General features: G+C 41.1%; 1 protein-coding gene across 3 annotated transcripts in view; it reads right to left on the bottom strand.

The window, feature by feature from the left end:
* LOC115013786 (GDNF family receptor alpha-2-like) overlaps positions 1–24722 on the bottom strand; it is a 46678-nt gene that overhangs the window by 20561 nt on the left and 1395 nt on the right. For all 3 annotated transcript variants that reach the window (XR_003832826.1, XM_029440288.1, XM_029440289.1), the window contains 3 exons: positions 23930–24286; positions 14496–14582; positions 3949–4327 (listed from right to left, as the gene is read on the bottom strand). Coding sequence is in view for 2 of the 3 variants with exons in the window: in XM_029440288.1 (XP_029296148.1) it covers positions 3949–4327; positions 14496–14582; positions 23930–24286 (823 nt within the window). In the remaining variant the exon portion in view is untranslated. The remainder of the gene's footprint in view (positions 1–3948; positions 4328–14495; positions 14583–23929; positions 24287–24722) is intronic.

The following is a 24722-nucleotide window of genomic DNA, read 5'->3' as shown; positions in this document are numbered from 1 at the left end:
AACGCGAGGTTAGCGAAGAGTGTGTGGCCTGGAAATACACTGTGGGTCCTCACAAGTACAAGAGCACAAAAGTGTATATGTTTGAGAGGGGATGTGAAAGAGAGAAAGAGAGAAAGAGAGAGAAAGTGATGATAAAAAGGCAATACCAATCTTTCAGCTTCGTCTTAGAAGCCACAGAGTAATGCCATCTGGGCCAGTCAGTCTCCCTACACTGTTACCCCTCAGTGGAGGCTTGAGTTGTCAGATACAGCAGAGTAGACTGTTTGTGTGTGTGTGTGTGTGTGTGTGTGTGTGTGTGTGTGTGTGTGTGTGTGTGTGTGTGTGTGTGTGTGTGTGTGTGTGTGTGTGTGTGTGTGTGAGAAAGACAGAGGGTGTAATACCCTTTGGGTTTTTTGTGTGCTAAGGCGGCCTGGTACAGAACATCTCCCAAACTAGGTCAGGTTACCTGTACAGTGATCGATTGTCTCTCAGCTCCCCACTTTGATAACCAGTGGCCAAAGAACTCAATCAAAGAGCACCCAGTGAGCCTGGAGACCCGGGGATATTAATCAAAGATAGAAGTGTTCATTGATCCTCAGACAATCAATACAATACACATACAATTCAATGCTCTTTGATTTAGGCTTCATTGGGCTTGTGTTGCGTGAGCTGACATGGAAATAGATAGGCGAGTTTATCTGCTTGTGTACTGTACATGCATGCACACACATGCTCAAAACAGCACATCCAAATATAGCCCTATTGTCACCCTGTGGACTCAGCGGTCCCAAATGAATAGATGTTGGATCCATTGGAAGGGTGGTGAGAACACAGAGCGGAGAAGCTGAGAGGAGAGGAAATTAAGAAAACAGTAACAAACACAGATTTATTGTGTGTTGTATGTCTGTTTTTTCCCTCTGTTTGAGCAGGATTATTGAAGGAAATAACGTAATAACTGCAGCAGAAGTACAACCAGGTGTAAGAAATAAGAGCTGCTCCATTTAATGCTTGTTCTCCGTCCATCTGCAGTACCTAGATCTCCAGAGTATGTCAACAATTGCCTCCACAGAGACCCGAGAGAGAATGAAATATTTCAGTGCAATATGCCACCTAAGCCCGAGCCAAAATTATATATTTGAAATGCTTTCAAATATTTATTTTTTGTTAGATTGAGCTGTGGGCTCCACCTGGAACAATCTGAACAATCTCCAAAGGTGAAATAAAAGCCAATCTGGCATCAATTGTGCTCAAGGTAAAACTCAAAAGAGAAAGTATTTCAAGGGATTTTTCCTGTTGTAAAGGAAGTAACTACCTTTCAAAGTCTAAAAGAAATAATAAAATAGGTATAGAGTATAGAGTATAGAGTATACATTTTAACTTTTGCACTGAGACTCCTTCTTTATCAGAGCATGCTGCAAAAAGCTAGGCTTGTCTTTAAGATGCTGCAGAGATCGGTAGCTGTGTGACCAAACAACTGACCTCCAACCCGCTGCAGTAGCTTTACGGCCCAGATCGATTCCGCGACCCTCCCTCCGTCTCTCTCTTTGTCTCATTATCTCTCTTTCCCTCCCTCCCATTCCCTCCCCCTCTTGTGCTCAGTCCCTTGTGTTAAAACGAAATAGGCTTGGGTTAGCTGTGTATCCTCGGTTTGGAGTCAGACAAGCGTCCCCAGGAGAGGCAGGTCTGTGGTGGAAATCTTCCCCTGCTTTTATCAACATATCTCTGAGAGGTGGAAAACGGAGCCAAGGAAAGTTTCCTTTAGTGTAGTACTTAAGTCTGCTTTGACTTCTGTGTTTAAAAAGTTTTGGAAGGGCTATTTCTGGGGTTGTTTAATACCAAGGTTGCACAAAACAAACTCTAATCTGTGGACTTTGTCTCCATTAGCATGACAAATACGTTTTAAATTCAATTTGCTTGTACAACATACTGAAAGTGCAGAGCAAATTAAGGACATAACGTGTTGCTTAGTGCAATATCTCGATAAATGATCAGACAAAATAACAAGTCAGTGTTTCCAAGGTCTTCCAGGACAGATGCTCTGACATCATGTAACAGATAGAGGACATTGAGACAGATAGAGGACACAGTAAAAAATATCTCACAGGACGGTGGTGAATGTGGACACATAAAGGCCGGATGAAATCACCAATCAAAGAACATTGTCAGCCCAGCACCGACCAATGACATCTCACTTTAATTGAATCGTAGTGACATTCTCTTGCATGGCAGCACTTATTCACTGCGGGAGAATGCGTCACCCAAACAGTAGATTATTAGAGTCACGTCCAAGCTAAAAGTGGTTGTGTATGAGTGTGAGTTTTTTGTGTGCGTGCGTGACTTCTGAATGGGTGTTGTTCTGTCGGCGCGCAAGCCAGCATGTGTCCATACTGCATGAGTGTTTGAGCACTCATCGAGCTGTTGACCTCAGCGGGGCATTACACAGCCACAGATAATGAGCTTTAACGTTCTATTTCATCTTTCTCAATAAGCAGGTGCACAGCAGACACCTGAGGGCCTAAAGGTCAAAGAAAGCAACTCAGCCTGAAAACAGATTACACAATGCAGGCAAGCAGGTAATTATCAAGACAATCGTAAATCGTAGAGGAGGCAATAGAGTTTCTCTACTTTAGCAGCGATGTGGTTGGATTTAGTGTTGGTGGAGAGTGAGGACGAATTGGGTTTTTGCCATTAATGCTCAGCCTGCAAGGCTGCTTACCTCTATAGAAACAGGACAAATGTGAAGCACCACGGATTTACTTCTCACAAGGAATTGTTGAGCATGGCTATCAAGCCTAATTTGAATTTCATGTGACTGTAAATCATTCTTACTTCTTACAGAAGCAAATGATTCTGGCTCGTTATCCAAAAGAGAGCAAAGTAATGCAAATGTGGTACAAAATGTTTTCACAGCTTTTTAGGACTATTATCCATATTGGGCTACCTAGTATTTATTTCAGTGCACAACACAAATCAGTTGATAAACCATTTAAATTAGTTTCAACTAATTTTCTGCATTGTAATAGTTGTTGTGTCTGACACAAGCACCTAGCCAAATGTATTCCAAACCTGTCACAAGACCTGTGTCAAGACCTGTCACTCGTTTGCACTGAACTGAATCATGCTGCCTAATCATCTGTCAAACTGGGACTAGCCAAATGTTTCCCCTTCTTATAATTCATACATTACGAGTATTATTTTTAGTGGTGAGCTTTCAACACTTGGTCAAAGTCCATTAGGCTCACAAATGAGCTTTTAAATTCTTAGAGTTATTTAAATGTCCCACATTTTTTTTACGCTATTAGACTAATGAACGCAGAGCATATCTCCTTCAGCAGGCTGGTTGTGTAGCCTGTTGATGGCCAGACACAGCACATGGTTCTGGGAGGTATAAAGATCTTGACAGCTGAAAGTACAACCGCTGTGTTTCACCTGCTCTCAGCTGTACTAACACAAGGGAACATGTCACGGCTGGGTAGGTGTGAATTGAATCCGGCCGCTTGAATCCAATAGAGGCCCCATACAGCCAATGTGATCCACTAATGTTTTGTTCAGCTTAATTGAGCATTGTCCCTTCAACTTAGCCTCACATCTTCATCCTGCGTCTAATAGCCGCAGCTTCCCTGGAAGTCTAATTACTTCACTGGCAAAGTTACAGCATAGAAATATACAACTTTAGGATGCCATGGGAAGAAGGAAATTGCCGACAAACAGCAACTGTCTCTAACGCAGGGATTCAACTTTGTGTTTTCTCCTTTTCTATGAATAGAAGAAGGTGTTAATGATTCTTCACATGTGTTTGTCCCTAGCTTGTCTTATTTTCACAGCACTGAAATATGTCCATCAAAACAACAGAACAAAATGCACTAACAAAAACAAAGATATGCATGCGCATACAATTAGTGTCTTCCCTGCCACCCCTTGCATCACATACACATACAGTACACCCCCCACCATTTCCCTTTCTTTCACCTGCAGAGAGAGTCCTGGCGGCAGACCTTGCGTAGCTCCAGACAGTTGGGTTTCTCCTTATCTTTATAGGAGCAATCAGGAACGATTGTCTGCCTGCGTCGCTCGGCACAGCCCACACTCTGGCAGGGACAGAAGAGCAGCCGGTGGCTAAACTCAGGGGGCACGCGGTCCAGGAACAACCTCAGCGCTTTGTGGCAGCGCTTCTTGCTGCAGGCTTCACCCTTGTTGGGGTCCTCCTTACTGCAGGTAGCGATGTAGGCGGAGCGTTGTCTCTTGCAGCTGCTGTTGAGGTTGCAGGCTTTGGCCGCATCAAGACAGGGGTTGCAGTTTCTCTCGGCGTCGACACAGTGGAAACCTTTTGGGGCCACTGTGAGCATCCCTGACAGTGGATACAAAGAAGAGAAAGAAATCAGTGAATTCAGTGACTGTATTTATCAAAGAGGGATGAATAGTTTGAATTTTATTATGTAATCTTTTTTCTGATTTGGTACTATTGAAGCAAACACGGTTCAATTACAATCAGATCAGATCAGAACAGAAACACTCTTTCCATTGATCCAACATCATGAATCTGATATAGTTTACAGTCGGCTCTGCTGCAAAGTACGATCAACACATAAAACAATATTTCTTGCATCTCTACCCATCAGGGGCATTCATTGCAAATGTTAGATTTAACTCTGAAGGAGACTCTTCAATATCATCCATCAGTAAGCCACTGGAGGGATGCCTGAAGCAAGCCCACATCCACTCTAACTGAATTATTGATTCAGTCTGTTTCAGACCTTGAGTGAAATATGAATGAATTAAGCAACAATTCCAAATTGGAAAGTAATAAATGATTAATTTCCAGGTAACATGATGTGATTATAATATTCCCTCAATAATACCTGGAAATGATGTAGCCTATGTAAGTGTAAGTAAAACAAGCAAACAATATATTTTAATTAATGGAGCTAATGTAAAGCAAACAAGTTCGAGTCCTTGGGAAGATATTGACAAGAACGCTTATTGATGTGAACACTGGTCAGTGGGAAACAACCCTAAATACTGTAACATCTGTTGATGCATGCTCAATGACTCCACGCTGTAATACACGCTGTGCTCTGTCATCTACTTATTGGATGGTTCAAGTCCCTTATATTTTTTTCCCAGTGTAAACACAAAGTGAAACATTGCAATTACCCCTCAGGTTGCACATCATATTTGTGGAAAACAGATTATTTCATTAGGTGTGTCTGGGTGTTCTGAGACACTTCATATACGACAGTTGTGGTGAAAAAAACCCACACGTTTTCATGAGATATACCGGTAATAAAGCAGGATCATGTTCACTTGTGGCACTTCTTTCTTTTATTCAAGCTATATTAGAGAAGTTAACCTCCCTCCCCTGTAGATAATGATATTTCAGAGGTCGTAGCGGCATGGTGACACCCAAAGAGATTCATCTCTTATTCAACAGAACCAATCTAACTCTGTGTCTATCAGCCTGGAGCAGGAAGAAGACCAATTATTTTAGAGAGGTGTGCTTGAGATGCTGTGTTGTTTTCCACTAGTGAATCCCACGTTATCAATCCTAGAAATGAGGATACATAGAATACATCGCATCACAACGTGGGGGATGAAAAATTAAGCAAACCACCAAAATTAATGATTTATGGCAGATCACATTAGATAAAACAAAACTCTCTCCGACTGAAGAACAGCGGAAATAGAATATCGGGACTTCAACACAGATAGAACAAAAGCACTCTTATACTAGCTTTCCGTTAACCATGAATTTAATTTAAATGTAACAAGGTTAAATGCAGCAGCCGCTACGATAAACAGGCAGGATTCAACAGCGGTATGTGTCGTTTTCAACGCTTGTCACAGGCCAACCTTTCTTTTTATGTTCGAGCATTAACTTTCATGGCTCTTATTAGAATAAGACATCATTGTATCGTCAATTGAAACTTGTTTATCCTTGCACTCTCTGAGGGAAGCAGATAAATGATCAGCAGCAAAACTCAGTCTTGTTAGTGTTTGTGACTGAGAAGGCAGACAGAATTGTGCTCAGATCCTGCACTTATGTGACAGTAACAAACATCAAACCTTAAAGGCAGGATGTGAGACAATTAGTCAACCTCGACGAGAGGGAGCAGCTTGGTTGATGTTGGTTCAATGAGAATTGAAGAGAGAGCTGACTTTGGCACTGGGCATGAAGAGGCCGAAGCAGGGCCAAAGTTTTACTAAAGTGGGCCAAGCTTGGCTGAAGAGGGCCTAAAGAGGGCCGGTACGGTCCAGCTGGAGGATAGGTTAGCGGAGCGGCTGTCCAGTGGTTTGGGCATTGATGGATTGCAGTTCCTAAATCTCCCCTGGCCATCTGCAGGCTCTAATGTGGGCCACTGGGGGGTCCAGGATGAAAAGAAAATAGGAGAAGGATGAGCTACTAAGATTTATCTGACCAAGCAGAGATGAAGCCGCTTTTGAGGTTACAGCGATGGACGGGTTTTTTACTACCTCTGATTGGGGAGCTGAGATTGAATTTGTGTGCTCAACCCAAAAAGAAAGTCCTGGGGCGAACATAAGACACTAAGCCAACACGATGGCTCTGACGTGCTTACACACAAACAGGATGATAGCAAGAGCGGGTGGAGAAGAGGAAGGGGAAATGTGCAGTATTGTGTTACAGAGTTATAATTGATTTTCCAAGTGCATTACAATAAAGGTTTTCAGCAAACATATTCTGCTATAATGCGAAGAGAAAGGGGTTGATAAGTTAATGATACGAGACATTTAAAAATGGAAAAAGCTTTAAGAGCGGAGAGGAGACTTGAGCAGTTGATTGCAGCAGCTGATCATGACAGATAAGGAGAAGACATGAGAGGACACAAATTTACATATTGGACGGTCACTTACAGAGACATGCTGGAGAGCTTTCAATTAATCCAGCCAAATTCAGGAGCGATGTGTGACTCTTGCACAGAATAATTAACGCAGCCCATCAGCAGTGTAATCAACACAGCATCACAATAGTTTACACATATCTATCCCCTTACCTTGCTGGTTGTTGTACTATACAATGATGAGAACGCTGGGCGCTGACTGACTGAATGAACAGACAGATGGGCTGGTGGCTGCATTGATTGGTTAAAGGATGTAATAAACACATCACATCAGTGTCATTAAGTGCAGGAAATAATATTTGTATCCTGACACTTGTTGAAATGTTTGCTTTGTTGTTTTAATTGTGCGTGAAGAACAATGCAACATATTAATTTGGGGAATACAAAACAGGAATTCACAAAAAGAGTTTCAAATGGTCTTATGTTGTTTATTCACAACTGCCTCGTGTAGCTGGGAAAATGCAATCTCATAACTGTTTAGTCGATGTCAACAACAGTTAAAGCATCGTCATTGCTATTGGTGATCCTGCCGTTTGACTGTAAATAGGCTTTTAATAGGGCTCTCTACTCTATGGGTATCATACATTAGACCCCACTGATGGTAATGTAGTGGAAATAACCATCTATTCATTCCACACATATAACACACACAGGGGAGAGAAAGAAAAAGAGGGAAAAGAATAATGAGAAAGAAGTTTAAAATAAAAAAGCAGAGAGGTAAAATGTGAGATAGGAAACACCTTTTGGGAGACAGATGGAGAGAAACAGAGAATTACATAAGACCTGTGTTCCAGTGAGAAAACAGAAAGAGGGATAATAACGAGAAAGAGAGAGGTGGACAGAACACGTATAAATGAGAGGAAGTGGATAAAAAGTTCACGTACCCTGTATCTGGATTTTGATGCTTCTTTTTTTCGCAAAGAGTAAGGGATCTTTTTTCCTCGGTAATTGCTCTCTGTCAGCCTAATTTGAATTCTGCATTTCATGTATCATCCCATACTCAAGGGATACTGCGCTGCAGAGGGGAGTTCAGCCCAGGTTAGGAAGAGGCACTAGGCTCCGGGTATGTTCTCAGTAATTAGGAAAGGTGCCAAAGTTTGGATTTAATACAGCCCTGGGTGAGCGTGCAAGAGCTTGTTAGGGAAGTCTTTAGTCCGTACCCTGAGGAGCATGTCAAGCATTTCCGTGTCAAAGGGCTCATCAGTGATTAGCTCTATGCTCTGTGTCGCTGTGGGGTTTCCAGAGGGTAGGAAGAGGGTGCACTAGATCTACAAAATCATCCCCGTGAGCTTTACTGAGCAAGTTAGACGTATGGACGTCATCAAAGGAAGACCGTCGGAGTCTTCTGCCGGGATCAACTGAATCACCTCTAAGCATGAAATTATTGCTGGAAAATCAACTGACGTGCAGATGAGAGAGAGAGAGAGAGTCGGGGAGATGGAAATGATGAGAGAAGACTAAATATTTGTACGTGATAATAAATGTGTGTGTTCGTAGGTGGGAGAGAGTTGTCCAAAGGAATTTTAAATCATTGTAAACACACTTCTAAATATTTGAGCTGTTTATGAGCGTCTGCCTTTAAGTTGAGCTTCCTCTGGTGAAATTCAAAGCTTGAGCATCGTCGGCGGCCCCCTCATTCTTAATATGCATGCTGTTTAGCTCCTTTTACCATCACTGGCTATAATGCATAATGTGTTGAAATAATCTAACAGGACGTGTGTGTCGAGTGAACCTACACAATATTAATAATCTGCTTCAATTTTAATTACCAACATGCTAGTAGGGAATAACTAAAAATACTAACAAACTGAGTATTCTGTGGATTATTCATTCTTGTTTAACACAAAGTTGTTAAAAAAAACGCTGACTGTAACAAAGGTTTCCCGATAAATGAGCTCCGAACAACAACTCTCATTACTGACCCACAGAGACACAAGCTAAAGCCGGACTAAGGGTAAACTCATTAGAAAAATCCCTACAGAATAATGAAGCATATAAACAAAGTCATATAAATGCACACACACACACACACACACACACACACACACACACACACACACACACACACACACACACACACACACACACACACACACACACACACAATCACAAGAATTCACCGAACAAATCTTGCACAAACAAAAAAAGGAACACTTAAACTAATAACCAAAACCCCCGACTGTACGCATGCAAATAAAAAAGATCTTAGTGTTACAGTAACAGTAATTGTTATGTGGGCAATGTGAAAATGTCTAACATTTCAACAGCATGCTGAACACGGCTGTTGCACTGGTTCCTCCCCCCCGCTGTAGAAACAACTTTCTGGATTTAATTGGATGGTGGGCACACTGAGCTGAGAGGTGAGAGGCTTAGTGCGGAGAGTTAGAAGGTCTAACTAAGGGATGTTAAAGTTAATTCCTGGAGGGACCTCTGAATGCAGGATTCTACGCTGCCCTCTGCTCCTAATAAGTTAATTAGCTCAGTGCTGGGTCAAGAGAACAGAATATATTTAACGTGGAACATATTAACAATTACACTTAATGATATATTTGTATGCTGTACGTAATATGGAATTCATTTGTGCATTGATGAGGGTCCTGGTGCATTGTTCAGGAATGATTCTCCCCCCACATCCTTCATACATGGTGTCTTATTGATTCCAGTAGAGAGCTATTGACCTTGAAACCAAGAAAACAACGATTATATAGTTCTGTGAACAGGACCAGAGTTCTCTAGTGGGGCTCTGCATGCAAGAAAAAAAAAGAACAATTCCAGCTTTTAAATGTGAAGATTTGCTGCTTTGTTATTTTCCATTATAACAAACTAAATAATTTTGACTTTTGGAAAGTTAGTCTGACAAAACAAACGATTTGAAGACATCACCTTGCTGGGAAAATGTTTCATAGAACCAACAATGAATCGCTTAATACAGGAAATAAGTTGCAGCCTTATCCCTCATCAACAAAAGGTTTCTACGAGCATACAATGAACTAATAGGAACATATCAGGCACCGAATGTGATTCATTTTCTGAACTAGGAGCTAGAGGAGATGTCTGTCATTGGCAGGTGTGGGACAGTAAACAAGACAAATGGGCCTTCCTGTAGCATCTCCATGCTTCATCTTTTAGTTTGATTGTGTTATATTTCCACTGGAGTTTAGTCCAATTTGATTAGAACAGGAAAAATATGCATTAATATTACTTATTGCGTTTAATTCTTCTGTCACCTCGAGGAGTGTTGGGTAGAGAACTGATCATCAATAGATTTCCTCTGGGAAATACTCAGCTGTCGCTATCATTTAATGATGATTGTTCAAGTTACAAACAGTTACATGCGTGTGTATTTCTTCTTGTAAATGTACCTCAGCTTTCCACTGAAGACAATACAGTAACTATAAATGTCCTCAGTGTCAAGAGAAGAGGAAGTAGTGGTTCAAAGGGAGCTTTGGTTTGGGCTTGACAGCCATCTTTAGGGAGATCCTCCTTGATAGTACGTTGCTGTTTTTTATGAACATATGAACACGGGAATGCAGGAGCAGGCTAAACACATTTCTGTGTCTCCTTTGACCAGATTACAGCTGTAACAAACAGAAATCCAATCTGTAATACATCATTGGATGATACACTCATGAAGCTCTGAATTGGACCTGTGTCAAGCTTAAAAAACAAGAAGAAATAAATTACTAAATTAAAAAACAATGATTGAAAAAGGGCAGCAGTAAGGTAAAACAAATCAAATTAAAACAATATTGTACTGAGCTGCTAAAACAATACTAGGCGATGCTAAAAAATATATAAAAACACACTTTAAAAAACAATAATAATTGCTTATCTCGGGTTCAATAGAGAGCAACTGTGAAGTGCATTTTAAATGGATCCTTTAATTTGCTACAATATTTTCATTGTAATAGTACTTCAGCTCAGACACTGATATTAAGGACCGAAGTTGTGTCATCGCTCTCTTTTTTTTGCTCAATCCCTCCCTATGGTGTCTGAAAGGCATATTTTGTGGTATTATTGAACCTTTTTTATTTCTGCCGTATTTCCGTGGAGCAGAGGTGGCACTTCATGGTTGTTGTCATACTCGTCATACGATAGCTCAAACCAAAATGTTGGTGATAAAGCAATTTGTGTGACGTCTTTCTCTCTGTGTTTCTCACTTTGTGCCTGATGTATGCACCAGGTATGTTCATAGTGACAATACATTTAGTGTTTTCAGGATATTGCCGGAAACATAATGTGATCATTGAAGCTTTACGCTTCAACGAGGGGGTTTACAACACCTAACCGTCATCATATTTCAGATACAGGCTTAGTATTATAGATGATCAGTGTTTTCCCCAGCATCCCCACTTGCTGGTAACCAGGGATCACTTCCACTTCCAGCCAGCTTTGAGTATTGTCATATTGACACGCTTGCTTCCCTATAACCTTTACTCTCTTTCCATCTTTATCATCTGTCAGATATCCATGCCCTCTGCCCTGTCACTGACAGCCTAACATAGTGATGAAGACTCACAGGTCACAGGAGTGAGCAACAACCTGCAATACCCAGACTCCTTCAGCAGAATGCAGAAAAGTAGGCAGGTGTGCAGCTTCACCTTGTGACAGTGGGCCAAAAGGTGGACACTGCACCTCTTGGATGGGATGGGGAGCAAGTGTCATCCTGCTGATAGCGAAGCCTAACTGTGCCAGGTGCCTCATGCTGTGCGTCCATTTAAAAGTATAACATAGAAAGGTCTACGAGAACCTGCTGCCCTTGTAGGCCTTCCCTTTGGAATACAACATTTCCTGTGCAGCGATGGAATCTGAGAAACATGGTGGTAAGCATTTTTCATGCAACCAAGAAACCTAGCTGGCTTCTACACCTAGCTACTTCTTGTAGCTTGCATCACAATGACAGTAGGATTATTCTTCTCTTGTGACTTTAAAAGCAGTTCACCTTGTCACAACACACACTACACCTACCTCACCCTTTAGTGGTGAGAGGCGTGGCACAAGAGAGAAAACTGTGCCTCGCTGCCATCGCAGCAAAAAGGCCAGTGTAAAAAAGCCCACTGTTGTTGACAAGGGCACTCCAGTAAGCCTTGGATGCAACTGTGCTGAGCGCTGAGATGATAAAACACTGCTGATGCAGGTGCACGGTGCCTGAGAAGCCAGGACAGGAGGAGCAGAATCTATCGCTGTCTCTCTAACTAAGCCATTCTTGGCTATACGGTCATCACTGAAGGGCAGCCACTGTCCTTATTTAGAGGAATACATCATCCCCAAAATGATTGTTTGTATATCAATTAATCAAAATAAAGAAAATGTAGTTTCTCACATGACTCCATAGTGAACAAAGAATCCAAAAAAGGAGAAAAGTCTTGATGAGTTGATGTTTAACCACAGCAAATCTATGTCAAAGCATCCGTTTACAGACTCTCACACAACTCGTGCGGTATAATCCAAGTCTCATTTATACGCTCACTACTTCCCAAACAAATGCATTTTGGCTGAAACTATTTAAAAGTCTTTATTCACCGTGGAGGCATGCGAGAAAAGCTAAATTGTATTCACAAATTCAAGTTAACACGGGTTGAATAAATGATATATAAATGATCATTTTAGGGGTGAAGTATTCCTTTAAGGGACAGACCCCGCAGTTTTAAATGTGCTCGTCCTCTTTTTGTCTGTGTATGTTCAGTGCATGCAAATTTTCAGTTTGAAGATATGCAAAAAAAAGAGTGTCTCAGACTACACAGTCCTATTAGAAGGAGAAGCCTGTGTGAAATAGTTTTGTATCACTTGGGGCAATGCAGAAACAGAGTATCCATATGTTCTGTTTAATTTCAACTTCGAGTGCGAGAGCATTCAGCGGTATATAATGCTTTTTCATTTCTATCACAACTCCTGTCCCTTATCTTCCTGCCAGACAAAAACTTTTAAAGTAGCAGAGATTATTTTTCAATTTCCTACCTTTCCTTTTGGAGAGTGTACATTTCCCCTGTCCTCATCAACCAACCAGATATCATATATTCCCCGGGTCTCCTTGCAGTTTAACATTTATAGACGTGATTATGAATACGTTTGTGTGGTTTAGTAATCGAAGGGAGAATTATTTTCATAAAACAAGTGTGTAATTACTTATCCATTTGCCTGTGGTTTTCTCTCAGCACCACAATCAATTACTCTGTCCACAGAAATTATAAATAATGAGTAAAGCTTGTGGCTAAACAGATTTCAGAGAGAAAATCCGATATTTCACCTTGGAGGGAATGGAGGAAACAGCTGAAGCAAAATGGATGAATTAATGAGTCCCCTATTGTATCTTAATATGCCTCGGATCACTGTACTGCGCTCCTTGTTTTACCAGGGCACTCAGACAATGCTAGGCTACAAGCTCCTGTACTTCAATTATTATATTGCTGCTAGCAAGGCATCTCAAAACTACTAAACATAGGTCAATACATTTTTGGAAATGTTGTGCTCATTAAAAGGTTCTTTATATTCTCACTCACACATCGTGAACTGGATTGAAGGTCTTTTTTACATATGTGGCCATATTTCTTGAGCACATTGTGCAACCGCAGTTGTATTTAAATGATGGGTGCACATATTGTTTCGACTCTGAATCTTTTTTCAATATTTGCCTTCATTTCACCTGCAGGTGCCGCTAAACTAACAGGATAAATTGAAGTGGTCATGAATCTTAATCACAAAGTTTCTCTTTGTGCAAAGCCCTAAAAAAACTACCATTAAATCAGCACAATTGACATCTTCCATCATTGAAATAACAATTTTTGATTCTTCAGCGTTGACAGAAGAATTAGCTTTTTTCTGAATTCTGTCTAGAGGAAGATGCTCTTAAATCAGGAAGGGCAGTTTGCCATCATTTCTCAAAATTAATCAAAGCCTGCACCTTTTTCATATTTGATCTTGTACTCGTTTCTTCTTTCACTATATCAAACAAGCACATTTAAAAAAAACAAGTGATACACTGCTGATTTCAAGCTAAGAGGATTATACAAAAAGCGTGTCTTTCTTGTACCTCCCAGTTATAAAACAAAGCAAGATACATCAGCCAAATGAAAAGGAAAATGTGCAGTTTTCTGTTTGTACATTGCTTTTGGCAAAAAAGAAAAAAAGAAAATAGAAGAGAACATCCTTCGGAAATTTCTGTCAGAAAAAACTATTGAATTTTCAAGTGACTGTAGCCTGTAGCTCTGGCAATGGCTATGCACTGCAGTTACTATTGTAGCTGTGTCTTATAATAAGATCTACATTGATTCGGGATACCATGAAGGTAATAACCAATATATTAAATAGCAGGCTATAACTCCCCTGCTGAGTGCTGGGCTGTTTAATTAGTAAACCCAATAGGAAATCAAACTGAAAGCTAAGTCAATAACTGGGAAAAATGTGTGATAATAAACTGAGAGAATATGGTTTACCCCACAACAACTGTCGTATGTCAAGACAGATCAAAGGATATGTGCCGATTCATTCAGAGGCCAAGCACAGTTGAATGGTGAGCAACAATTAGCACAAGAATTTTAGATCACTACATTGTTATTTATCCCAAAGGAAGCTCCATTTCACCGTCTCTAGAAGAAATATTTACACAACATTTCCACTCGTGTGATAAACACTTTAGTTTAAAGATTAAACCTGTGATACCTGAAGAGATGGAGGCCAAGCGAAATGCGTCATGGTGTCGGTTTGGTGCCACAGGTTCATACGGGGAAGTGTCATCCATGCCTCCACCTGAAACAACAGCAAGGATGACAAAGATTAATGTTTACATCAGATGATGACGTTACCTTCCCAGCAGAGCAGAGCGTTTCCGCAGAATCAAAACAGAAATAAGAAAACATTCTCACTGCGAACACACAACAACAGAAAGGAAATTCAGTGCATGAATAGAAACACTGTAATAAATCAAAATGTTTGGGATTAAATGTAACATCATACTGTAATGATTTAATATCCTAGTATTGGAATGGCTAACCAACATCTGACTCCCACTCTGGAAGGTTAGTTATTATTTTAATTTGGAAAACAGGATGCTCATCATGATCAAATCATTTGAAGAGAGGATTTTGTTCCTGCCGTGGTTTGATTTTGGGGAGCAGCTGAAAGAATAAAGCACACGCGATGCATCTTCCCTGCTAACAATGTGTTGCCAGAGCTGTTTGTAAAAAAAAAAAGAAAATGTTTTAAATCAAATTAGCACTCAACTGACTGAGTCTCTCCCATGTGCCCGCTTCTCTGTAGGCCCTAATCCCGCATTTAAAATTCATAGCCATTCGGTGTGATTGAGACAACCCCTCCAGTGTGTAATAGCTTTGCATTCTGATCCCAACAGAAACACAGCCAGGGTGTTGTGAGGAAGGTTTGGAAGCCCGCTGCTACAAATGAGAAAATGTGAAACCTGTTGGTACAAGACTGTGTGCTGCCTACCAATCAGTATTTCCAATCAATAGTTATAGTACATTTTGTTTATCCACATCCTCCTCTGATGCTTTCCAAAAAGATGATGCCAGCTGATAATATGTTGTCTTGTAGCTTGTATTTAATAATAGCTAAGGCTATCGTGGAAAATGTGTTTACCAGTACATTGTCCATTAAAACTGACCAAAAGCACAGGAAGATATGCACACTGGCACACAGTAAAAAGGAATGGCTAAAGGTAGATAATTAAAGGAAAAGGGAGCTAATGGAGGGAATTTTCTATCATAATTTGTCCACAGAGTTAAAAAAAACAACAACCTCAGACTTGTGTACATCTGCAGAGTCATTGCTTTACGCCTACTTCTACATCTCCCCTCTCAATCAATATTGACAATCATAACAAGATGGAGCAGCTCAACTGGCCATTCTCTGAGCACATAGAGTATTGACATCTGGCACAGTTGAGAATTGTAAGTGTGTTTAAGAAAGAGAAACGGAGCAGCGGAGAGTCAGACTGGAAAGAAAAGAAAGACACAAAGGAGAGAAAAGAAAGACGGACAACGACAGGGAAAATTGGAGGAGAGAGAAGTAACACATAAAGTGTCACAAAGAGACTTAGAGAAAATTACCTTGAATCACCTGAGAGTTTGGAGCGTACTGAATGTGCCTTTCTTGGTTTGTCTTTTTGGTTTGTGTATAGAAAGATATGTTGACACATGAATTTATTTGAAAGTGTATCTCTGTCTTTCTCTGTTTTCCAAGGTTGCCTTGACGTCAGCCTCATCTCTGTTCATGTTCGTCTTTACATCTCTGTCAAGAGACAGGATCTGGAGATACTGCCAGACTCAAAATCTCTCAGTAAGTCTAATTACAACACCTTCTAAATTACCTTCTAAAGCTATAGTGCTTTAGAAGCTTTTAAAGAGCTCAAGACTTATGGTTGCACAACCATGTCTTTTTTCAGCAGTAGACGGTTATTGTGTATTTCTAAAAAAAAAGAGGGAAATATTGCACAGAAAAGGGCAATGCTTCTTCCACTACACCGAGAACACTTTGTGCCGTGCAGACCAACATGGAAATAAAGGATGCCCCATCTTTTTGCCAGAAGCAAAACAAATTGTTATGAGGTTGCTTAGCATTTTGTTCAGGCAGCTTCTTACAGTGTGGGGAAGCTTCAGTGCACAATCAGCCCGGGATCAAACAGTGTTAAGGCATATTCAATTTAGTTGAACTTTATAGTGTGCACTGTGGTGATCCCATAAAAACAATATTCAACCACAACAGTAGCTGTAGTTAATGAATATTAAAAGCTTATTTACATGGATGTTACAAGCCGTACTGAATCATAAAATTGCAAAACACAGTGTAATCACACACACCCTTAGGATGTGAAAAAACCCACAGCAGGAGGCCTAGTTGTACTTTTTTTTTTAAAGTGCTCTTTGACAGTCATCCTGGACCCAATTATGCATTCATAATAGAAAATTCTTCCCAGCTGTTTAGTGATAAGATGTTTTTAGCCAGAGGGCAACAACTTATCGCTGTAATTAAGCCTCCCTTTGACTTCATTTGCTCTGACAGTATGGAGCATGACCGGCACAGCTCAGAAAGACATGCAGGCCTTTCCCTCGTTACAGCATGGGAGGAATACCGCTTTTAAGTGGATTCACAGTCTTCTCCTTTGGGTTTTATGAAGCCGTTAGGCGGCATCATTCTTCCTTTTCATGTGCATTATCAATGAAGCTAAACTCCTGAGGCGATGGAAAGTGTCCTATGGATTTCTTTAGCGACTTGGCTGGAAGCAAAAAATGTAATAACTGTCATTTACTTTGTTTTGTGTTTTAAAGGTGCCCTATGCTGATTGTGTTTCTATTTAATATTAATACTAATTTCATAGTGTACGCTATTTCTTGGCTGCAGGCAATGTTGGGAAAAGACCAAATACTAATATTAAATATTACTCCATATTAAAATAATGACAGTATATTGCACTTCTATTCTTATGTTAACCACATACCATGAAAGCTTGGCACAGGCTGAGCAGCCCGGAGCACAGCCGGAGGTCCTCTGCAGAGCTCCTATGGTTATTGCACAAACTGGGCAGTAACAAAAGGTGACCTAGTCTTTGCTGTCAGAGCCTCCAAAGTTTGCAAATGAGCTGCCAGAACACTTTTCTCTTTAAAGCACTTCTCAAAGCACACTTGTGTTCTATAGAAATCTATTAGAAGGAACACTGGAAAATGGGAAATCACATTTTTATCACAGTGAGATAAATGCATTATTTGTTTCCTCTCAGCTCCATCCCATAATGTGCTCATTTCACCAAAGAAGAGATTAAGTAAAGTGATACTAATGCATCTTTTCTTCTTCAAATTGTGTATTAATTCAGTTCAGTAGCGGCTCAGCGTTTGAAGTGATATTGACATTTTAAACTCAATTCCAAACCATACAAATAGAATATTGGATTATCTCAGAATAATATTTCAAGTCACAATTCCAATCCAGCGTGCCTTGGTGAGCAAACACAGCTGAGAAAATGAGTGCTGAAACTTTCAGCCGTGAGTTTGGCTGTGTGAATGTAATGTTGATATGAATAGCTACACACTCGCTTACCTAACTCAGCATTTTAATACCTGGTGTCGGGTACTAAATGTTGAATATGGTGTAAATGCTGCACAACTTCAGTAAAAAAAAAACAGCTCTCATCTTTATGGCATAGCAGCATATTGGGGAGAACATTAAAAACAGGCGGCAGCAGTGCAGCCCAATATATCAGCCTCTCCTCAACATTTTACATTTTATATCAATTTGAATAAAATAGAAAACCCCATTTTGAATGTTGTAAATTCACATTATCTTAAATAGCCGATATTACATATTTACAACAAAATATGATTAGTGCTGCTGTGTTTGTAAACGAAGGATAACGACCCAAATGATTGATCTAAATATATCAAATGTTTTTGGCCCCTAGTGTGCTTTGAAAAACTTGGCTGACTTATTTGAACAAGCAGCTATTTCAATGAATGACGCAAAGTGAGAAGCAAAGAGAGAGCGAGATCGCGGACACAGAGAGAATTGGAAGTAACTATGCCGTGATGACAGCAACCTGTGAGTTGACTTCTGCGACACACATTCATTCAGCAGCGCTGTGAATCTAGGAGCGAGTCTTATTGCCCACACCATGACAGTATTCACTGAGCTGAATGGGCCGTCACTCAATCTCCCCTCTGATAGAGAGCCGGAGAACTCACTCCACTATAAAACGCTAATCTAAACCCCGCTACCTGGCCTTCATTTCAGCCGCACTGTCACACTCTATACAGCCTCATGGTGAATGGGAGTTATCTCGGGCACTTCACCTTACAGTGAGGAAAATCATTAGACAGATTTACGAGGACAAACAGTCCCTGTTTTGTCATCATACTTCACTGATCCTTTTAACATTTTGGGATGAGCGATCCCAAGCAGGGGTGAAAAGGAGGAGGAGGTGAACGCTCTTATTGAGCACATCCAGAAGCTATCGACAGGTCCCTTCCTCTGATGATGAAGCAGCCACCTAGTGAGTGCCGGGCCGGGTCTCCAGCGGCAGGAGGGTGAAAGCAGAGAGGACATATTCAGCATGCAGGAGCCTGCTTCCCCTATCCCCTGACATGCAGGGCTGGCTGGAAAAATGTTCTGCTTATGACAGTGGATGGCTAAGGTAATGGCCGGTGACTGCTACCATTGCTCATAGTAATGATGGTTTCACCCAGGAATACTGTGTACCTTTGTAAACCCCCCCCCCCCCCCCCCCCCGCCCCCACCACCACCACCACCTCTTGGTTTCCCCCTATGACTCTCTCCGTCTTTCTCTCGCTCTTTCATTCTTTTCTCTGTCTCTCTCTTCAATTTTCTCCCCTCTTCGTCATTTATCTACCGTCCTCTCCTCACCTTCTCTCCTCACCTCCTGTCCTCTCTCTCGCTCTCTCCATTTCTCTTCCTCCCCCGCCTATGTCTATCATGATGCATGCAGCATTCTTACAATGTCCATTTCATGTAACCTCACACTGCACTTGTGGTATTAGCATGATGTGGTGACATATTCAGAGGGTGACCTTTGCAACACTGACATTCATGAAAATGGAGGAAATAAATCAGGGCACAAAATTGTCTGGTTTTCTTGTCATCTCGTGTAAAGATACGGTCTTCTCTCACAATGAGCTTGAACTAACGAGTGGTGGAGCTCCCTTTTACCTCTCTGCAGTGATAGTTGGCTCAGCTAATTAAACTGCTCTGAAAGCCGCCCGCAAAAGATCTTCGATTGTGACCCAGGCTGTGATTTCATAGCAGAGGCTATGAAATATTGTATGTTAGAGGTGTGGAACTTGTTGTTTAGATTTCTAATTCTACTGCAATCCTGCAAGGCTATATCCGCAAGTGGCCCACGGCACAATTGAAGGAGAACTACAGCTGCCTATACAATATCCCTGTGTGTAGCAGCCAGCGTTTCTTTCTTAGTAATTGCTTCTTTTATAGATTCAAACTGCGAGACCTCATTCTTCACATCACCTCAGAGCAGAAACCACCTATTATCCATCAAGGACGGCTGCTCTGACGTATTGAAATCAGCAGCCATTTTCCTTTAGAAAACATAATTAACAGTTCACAATTAACACCATCACTGATGGTTTCAGGGGAGTACAGTATAGCCTGAAGGTGAAAATAATAATCAAGAAGGAAATCTCACCCCACATCACAGCTACGGTGTCATACCAGTACAGTGTATATAACGTGTTTCAATATTTAACATGCTACAGAAATATAGTTCTTACCACCTGCTGAAATATGCTGGTGTTTCACGTAGACACATCAAATATCACTTAATGACGATATTAGATCACGTTGTTGCCACGCTCTGCAAAGTGTTCTCTCAGCAGCAATGCATTGTTGTATCACACACATTCAAGGATTCAGGTCTCTCATTGGACTTAAGTAACTGGAGAAACTCATGCTGCTCATAAGTGTCTGGACCTTGTTTGTTATAGCTAACGTAATTTACAGTTCCATCTCGACACAGGACACACCGCAGCTGAAGGGCCTTTCCACCAGGGCATTTTATGGTGAGTCTGCTTGGACTCGGCTTGGGATTGATTTCCTTTCAGTCTCGGGGTAGACTCTTCAGTTTGCTTTCAACTTAGTATGACACTTTCAGGTTTCACACTGAAGGAGGATCAAACTCTCACAAGTAAGAGAGGAGCATGCCGCTTAGTTTAACACAAAGTTTTCAAAGCCTGTGCATGAACAACATCTACTTGATTGCGAAATTAATTTAGGTAGAAGAGAACTGTACACGAGGTGACATCCCTTCTGTCCTTCATCCATTTAAACTATTTTGTATTTAAATACCTCATAAATGTGCAATCAAATATAACTTGCTTTCTTTGAAATGGGAAGTGTCTCCGACATTAGCAGAGGTGAGAAAAGGACAAGTGGCAGGTTGTGTTGGTTGTTTATTTTTAGATTTTATTTATGACAAAACACACACTGCAAGTGTTTAAGTTTTCCACCTACTTGAAGGCAACTCGCAACACCTCTTACTCCTTCAGACAAGAGACTGAAGGAGTCTTGAACCTATTATCTGGTCTGTATGGATCATTATCATTGTATTATTATTATTATTAATAATATTATTAATATTATCCTCCATTCCAAACCTCAACCCCACTGTTTCATCACAAATACAAAAACTAAATGAATTAGATTAAAACAACGTGTGAGTCATCATTCAGTATTTAGCTCTTCCATGTGCTAAAGCAAACGTTTCGATGTATGCTGAATGACATAGACCTCAGTGGAACGAGAAAGAGATGACGCAGCAGACTCATGGATTTGAAGAAGCAGATCTTTCAGAGCTTGTTTTGAATCTTTGAATGACATTATTTCTTTCATTATTCTTTATGTGACATGGCCCCCGAACTGAGTCACAAGCAAGCACTTTTATGTGTCATACTGTCTTTTAGTTGATAAAGTCCTTTTGATCTAGAGAATAATGTTTGTCTAGATATTATTCTCTTATTTGAGTACGAACCCTCCAGGCTGGGGGGGGGGGGGGGGGGGGGGGGGGGGCGGTCCTTCCTTCACTCACACATGGAAAATTAAAAACGTTTGATCTGATTAAGACAAAGTCAGAAGAGTGCACAGGATCCCTCATAAATATGTTATGCATTTTATATATATATATATATATATATATATATATATATATATATAAATCTCTATTGTGAACATTTATATATAATATTATGTACAAATGATCATAACGTTCTTTGATACTTTGTTCAAAACAGATATGATTTTTTTCTTACTTGAGAAAACAACTGAAAGGTTTTTAACGTTGTGGAAGCTTCTTTAATATGAAGCCTAATCTTGGATATCTATTGTATTGTTTACTGCATTCACTCGGTTCTGTTTTAGAAATAAAGAATAATACTATATGCACTAAATAGGGTATTTTGACAACCTTGCCCGAGGCAGTGGAGTATCTGTGTGCCGTGTCCCAGTCCATCCCTGGTCAGCATCAGCTTTCCATTCACAGACACAATGGCTTAGCCCTCAAGCTTGAAGGCCAACTTCCTGCCCCTGGTCAACACGGGTCATAAGAAACAGCCCATCTTATAGCTGTGGCCTGATTTCTAGATGGCTTTCTACACTTTATAGTGGCCTTAGGTTGCAAAGTTGCAATATGTGCAAGACCAATCTCTGCCCTCTTCTGTCCGTCATCTGTGTCCTTTCACCTTCTCGAGCTCCACTCATCTTTTAATCTCTAGTTCCTCACTTTCTGTTTCACATTTTCTTGGGCTCTTCATCTCTCCAAATTATCAAGAGTGGACTAAGACTCTCAAAGCCACATTATGCATTATCAAACTCAACGACTACATCGAAACCTTCATGATTTGTCCATAAATGATTTTTAAAGTGGTTTAACACCATTTCGAGAGGGTGTGTTGGGATTCGGCCCTTCGTGTTTGTTTCCAGAGATGGATGTTGTACACAGATTGTTTCCAGTTAACAAAAGCCTGCTTGACTGCACAATGGATCGTGATTAGATTAAAGCTGCACTATAAGAGCTTTTCGTTTGTGTTAAAGCAGGTTTTATCTCTGAGGGCGACAGGGCCAAAACAGGACAGTGCTGAGAGGCATTTGTGCGTAAAGAAACACAAACTCTGTGAAGGGCAGGCACAGAAGGTCTCTATCCCTAACAGTCAGACAACTTTCATGATGCATTCAAACGCAAACACTTTGAGTGATGCCGAGCGGCTGTTTCTTGGAGAAAGGAGAAAGAGAGCGAGATAGAGACATGGAAGGAGAACAGAAAGATCATTACAAGGGGAAAGAGTTTGAAAAGGAGAGGAAGACAGGGAGGAAGACTGAAGGCCTGGGGAGCATCCATGTCATTAGATTTCCCTTGAACTCATGTAATGGACCCTCTGCTGCCATCAGTCTGATGAAGTGTAGCTGGTGCTATGAGCAGTCAGCCTGGCAAATCACTTCACGGATCGCAACACAAAAGCCCAGAATGCTCAGAGCTCTGAGACTTTTTCAGCGTTTCCACCATTACCCCACGTGTCAAAACAGCTGAGCACATTATGTCCTCCATGTTTACATAGCAAGCTACTTGACATCAGTCAACCAGACTTCGGCCTCATGTAAGCATTGAGTACTGTCACTCTTGGGTTAAGGCCCCCCTTTAGCCCGGTCCCCAGGGCACTGCATCTCTCCTAGCTGTGATTCAGACAGATTTGTCTTCATATGAAACACTGTCTACTTTTGACCCATACGGATGGACCATGTCAGTTCAGGAACCTGCTCTCTAAATGTATTGCACTGGTTTCAATGTTACAACAAGAGTGCTATTTTACGTCCTGCATAAGTGGAGACATAAGGGCCACTGAACTATACAATTGTAACCTAATTACATAGTAATATGGAACACTTTAGGTGAAAACCAATAAGTCCCCCATAACAGGTCTACCTAATGTAATCCCATTATAGCTCCATTACCTTTGAGTGGGTGAGGAAAGAAGGAAAGCATATGTTTTTCATCAGGGGCTTCTGGGTATCGCTATAAGAGGGCATCAGGGAATAGGGCATCAACAATGGGTGTGGAGTTTATCCTTCTTGTCTTTGACCGGAAAGTACACTGTTACTTAAGATCGGAACATCAATTTAAAATAAACGTTATAATTCTAAAGAATGCACTAAGGCATACACATTAACATCAATAGAGGTGCGTTGCACATTGAGACAGACTACTTACTGCAGCATTGCATGTGCATCTTCCAGTACGCATGCATGGCTCTACACGATCATGAGGCTCATGTAGAGCCCAGCTATACACATTCAGTCACAAAACCATTGAACATGGTTGTGAGCTGAATTCCCGACCACAGAGGGAATACAGAAGGAAACAAATGACACTGAAGATCCAGGTCGTTCATAATAAGCTGACTGGTAAAAACGTGAAAGAAGCAAAAGCTAATTTCACATGAATAAATGTGTAGTTTTACAAAGCATGATTTAAAGAGGTGTAATTATATTACAGGCTCTGAAATTGCCACACAGTTAAACATGATGGGAATTTTGTGAGACAGAGAATCGTAAAACCATCTGCCTCCTACCTTCAGTGAGTCCCATGTGGATGGTCCAGTAGTTCTGCAGACACTGCAGCTCCTTTTTCATGCTCCTCTTGCAGCGGCAGTCATACAGAGGACTAACCAGGAGCACTTCCAAGGCAGCCTGGCACTCCCTGTTGTTGTCCAGCATTGCTTCCTTCTCCTTGCCCACAAGACACTGGCGCATCACCCGGTACCGAGAGCTGCAGTGAGGGTTCTGGTTGCACATGTCACTCGCCTGGATGCAGTCCACCCATTCTGGCTGAGCTCCGGGCCCAGACCCGGCGCCCAGAGATCCTGGAGAACCGTTGGCCAAGGAAATGGACAAAGCTGAGGGACCGTCCCAGAAACTCGCTGACTCACCTAGGTTAGGGACGAGGGGACAGAGGTTGGTGTGACAAGACACACAAGGGGGCTCAGAAATTGCAAACGAATGTGTGTGTGTGTGTGTGTGTGTGTGTGTGTGTGTGTGTGTGTGTGTGTGTGTGTGTGTGTGTGTGTGTGTGTGTGTGTGCACATACAGTATCCTCAGGTGTGTAAGAAAGTGCAAGTGCAAGCACATACCATAAACCTGTTTTCATTTTTGTTTTGCTGATATGGGACCTATAAACAGGTTTGATGGTCTATGGCATGCCCATACATGTTAGACTGCAACTCTCAGTTTCCTATCACATGTAATTAAAAGAAGACTTAAATTATTGAAGTGTATCTAATTATTGCACCTAAAAAAAGTGAACTACACTTAATTCACATCAAGGTAAGCAGACAATGACAGCTAACAGTGAGTAAACAGGGATCC

Source organism: Cottoperca gobio, chromosome 9, assembly GCF_900634415.1.
Source record: "Cottoperca gobio chromosome 9, fCotGob3.1, whole genome shotgun sequence".
In the NCBI taxonomy this organism is placed as follows: domain Eukaryota; kingdom Metazoa; phylum Chordata; class Actinopteri; order Perciformes; family Bovichtidae; genus Cottoperca; species Cottoperca gobio.
This window is presented reverse-complemented; position numbering and strand designations above follow the sequence as displayed.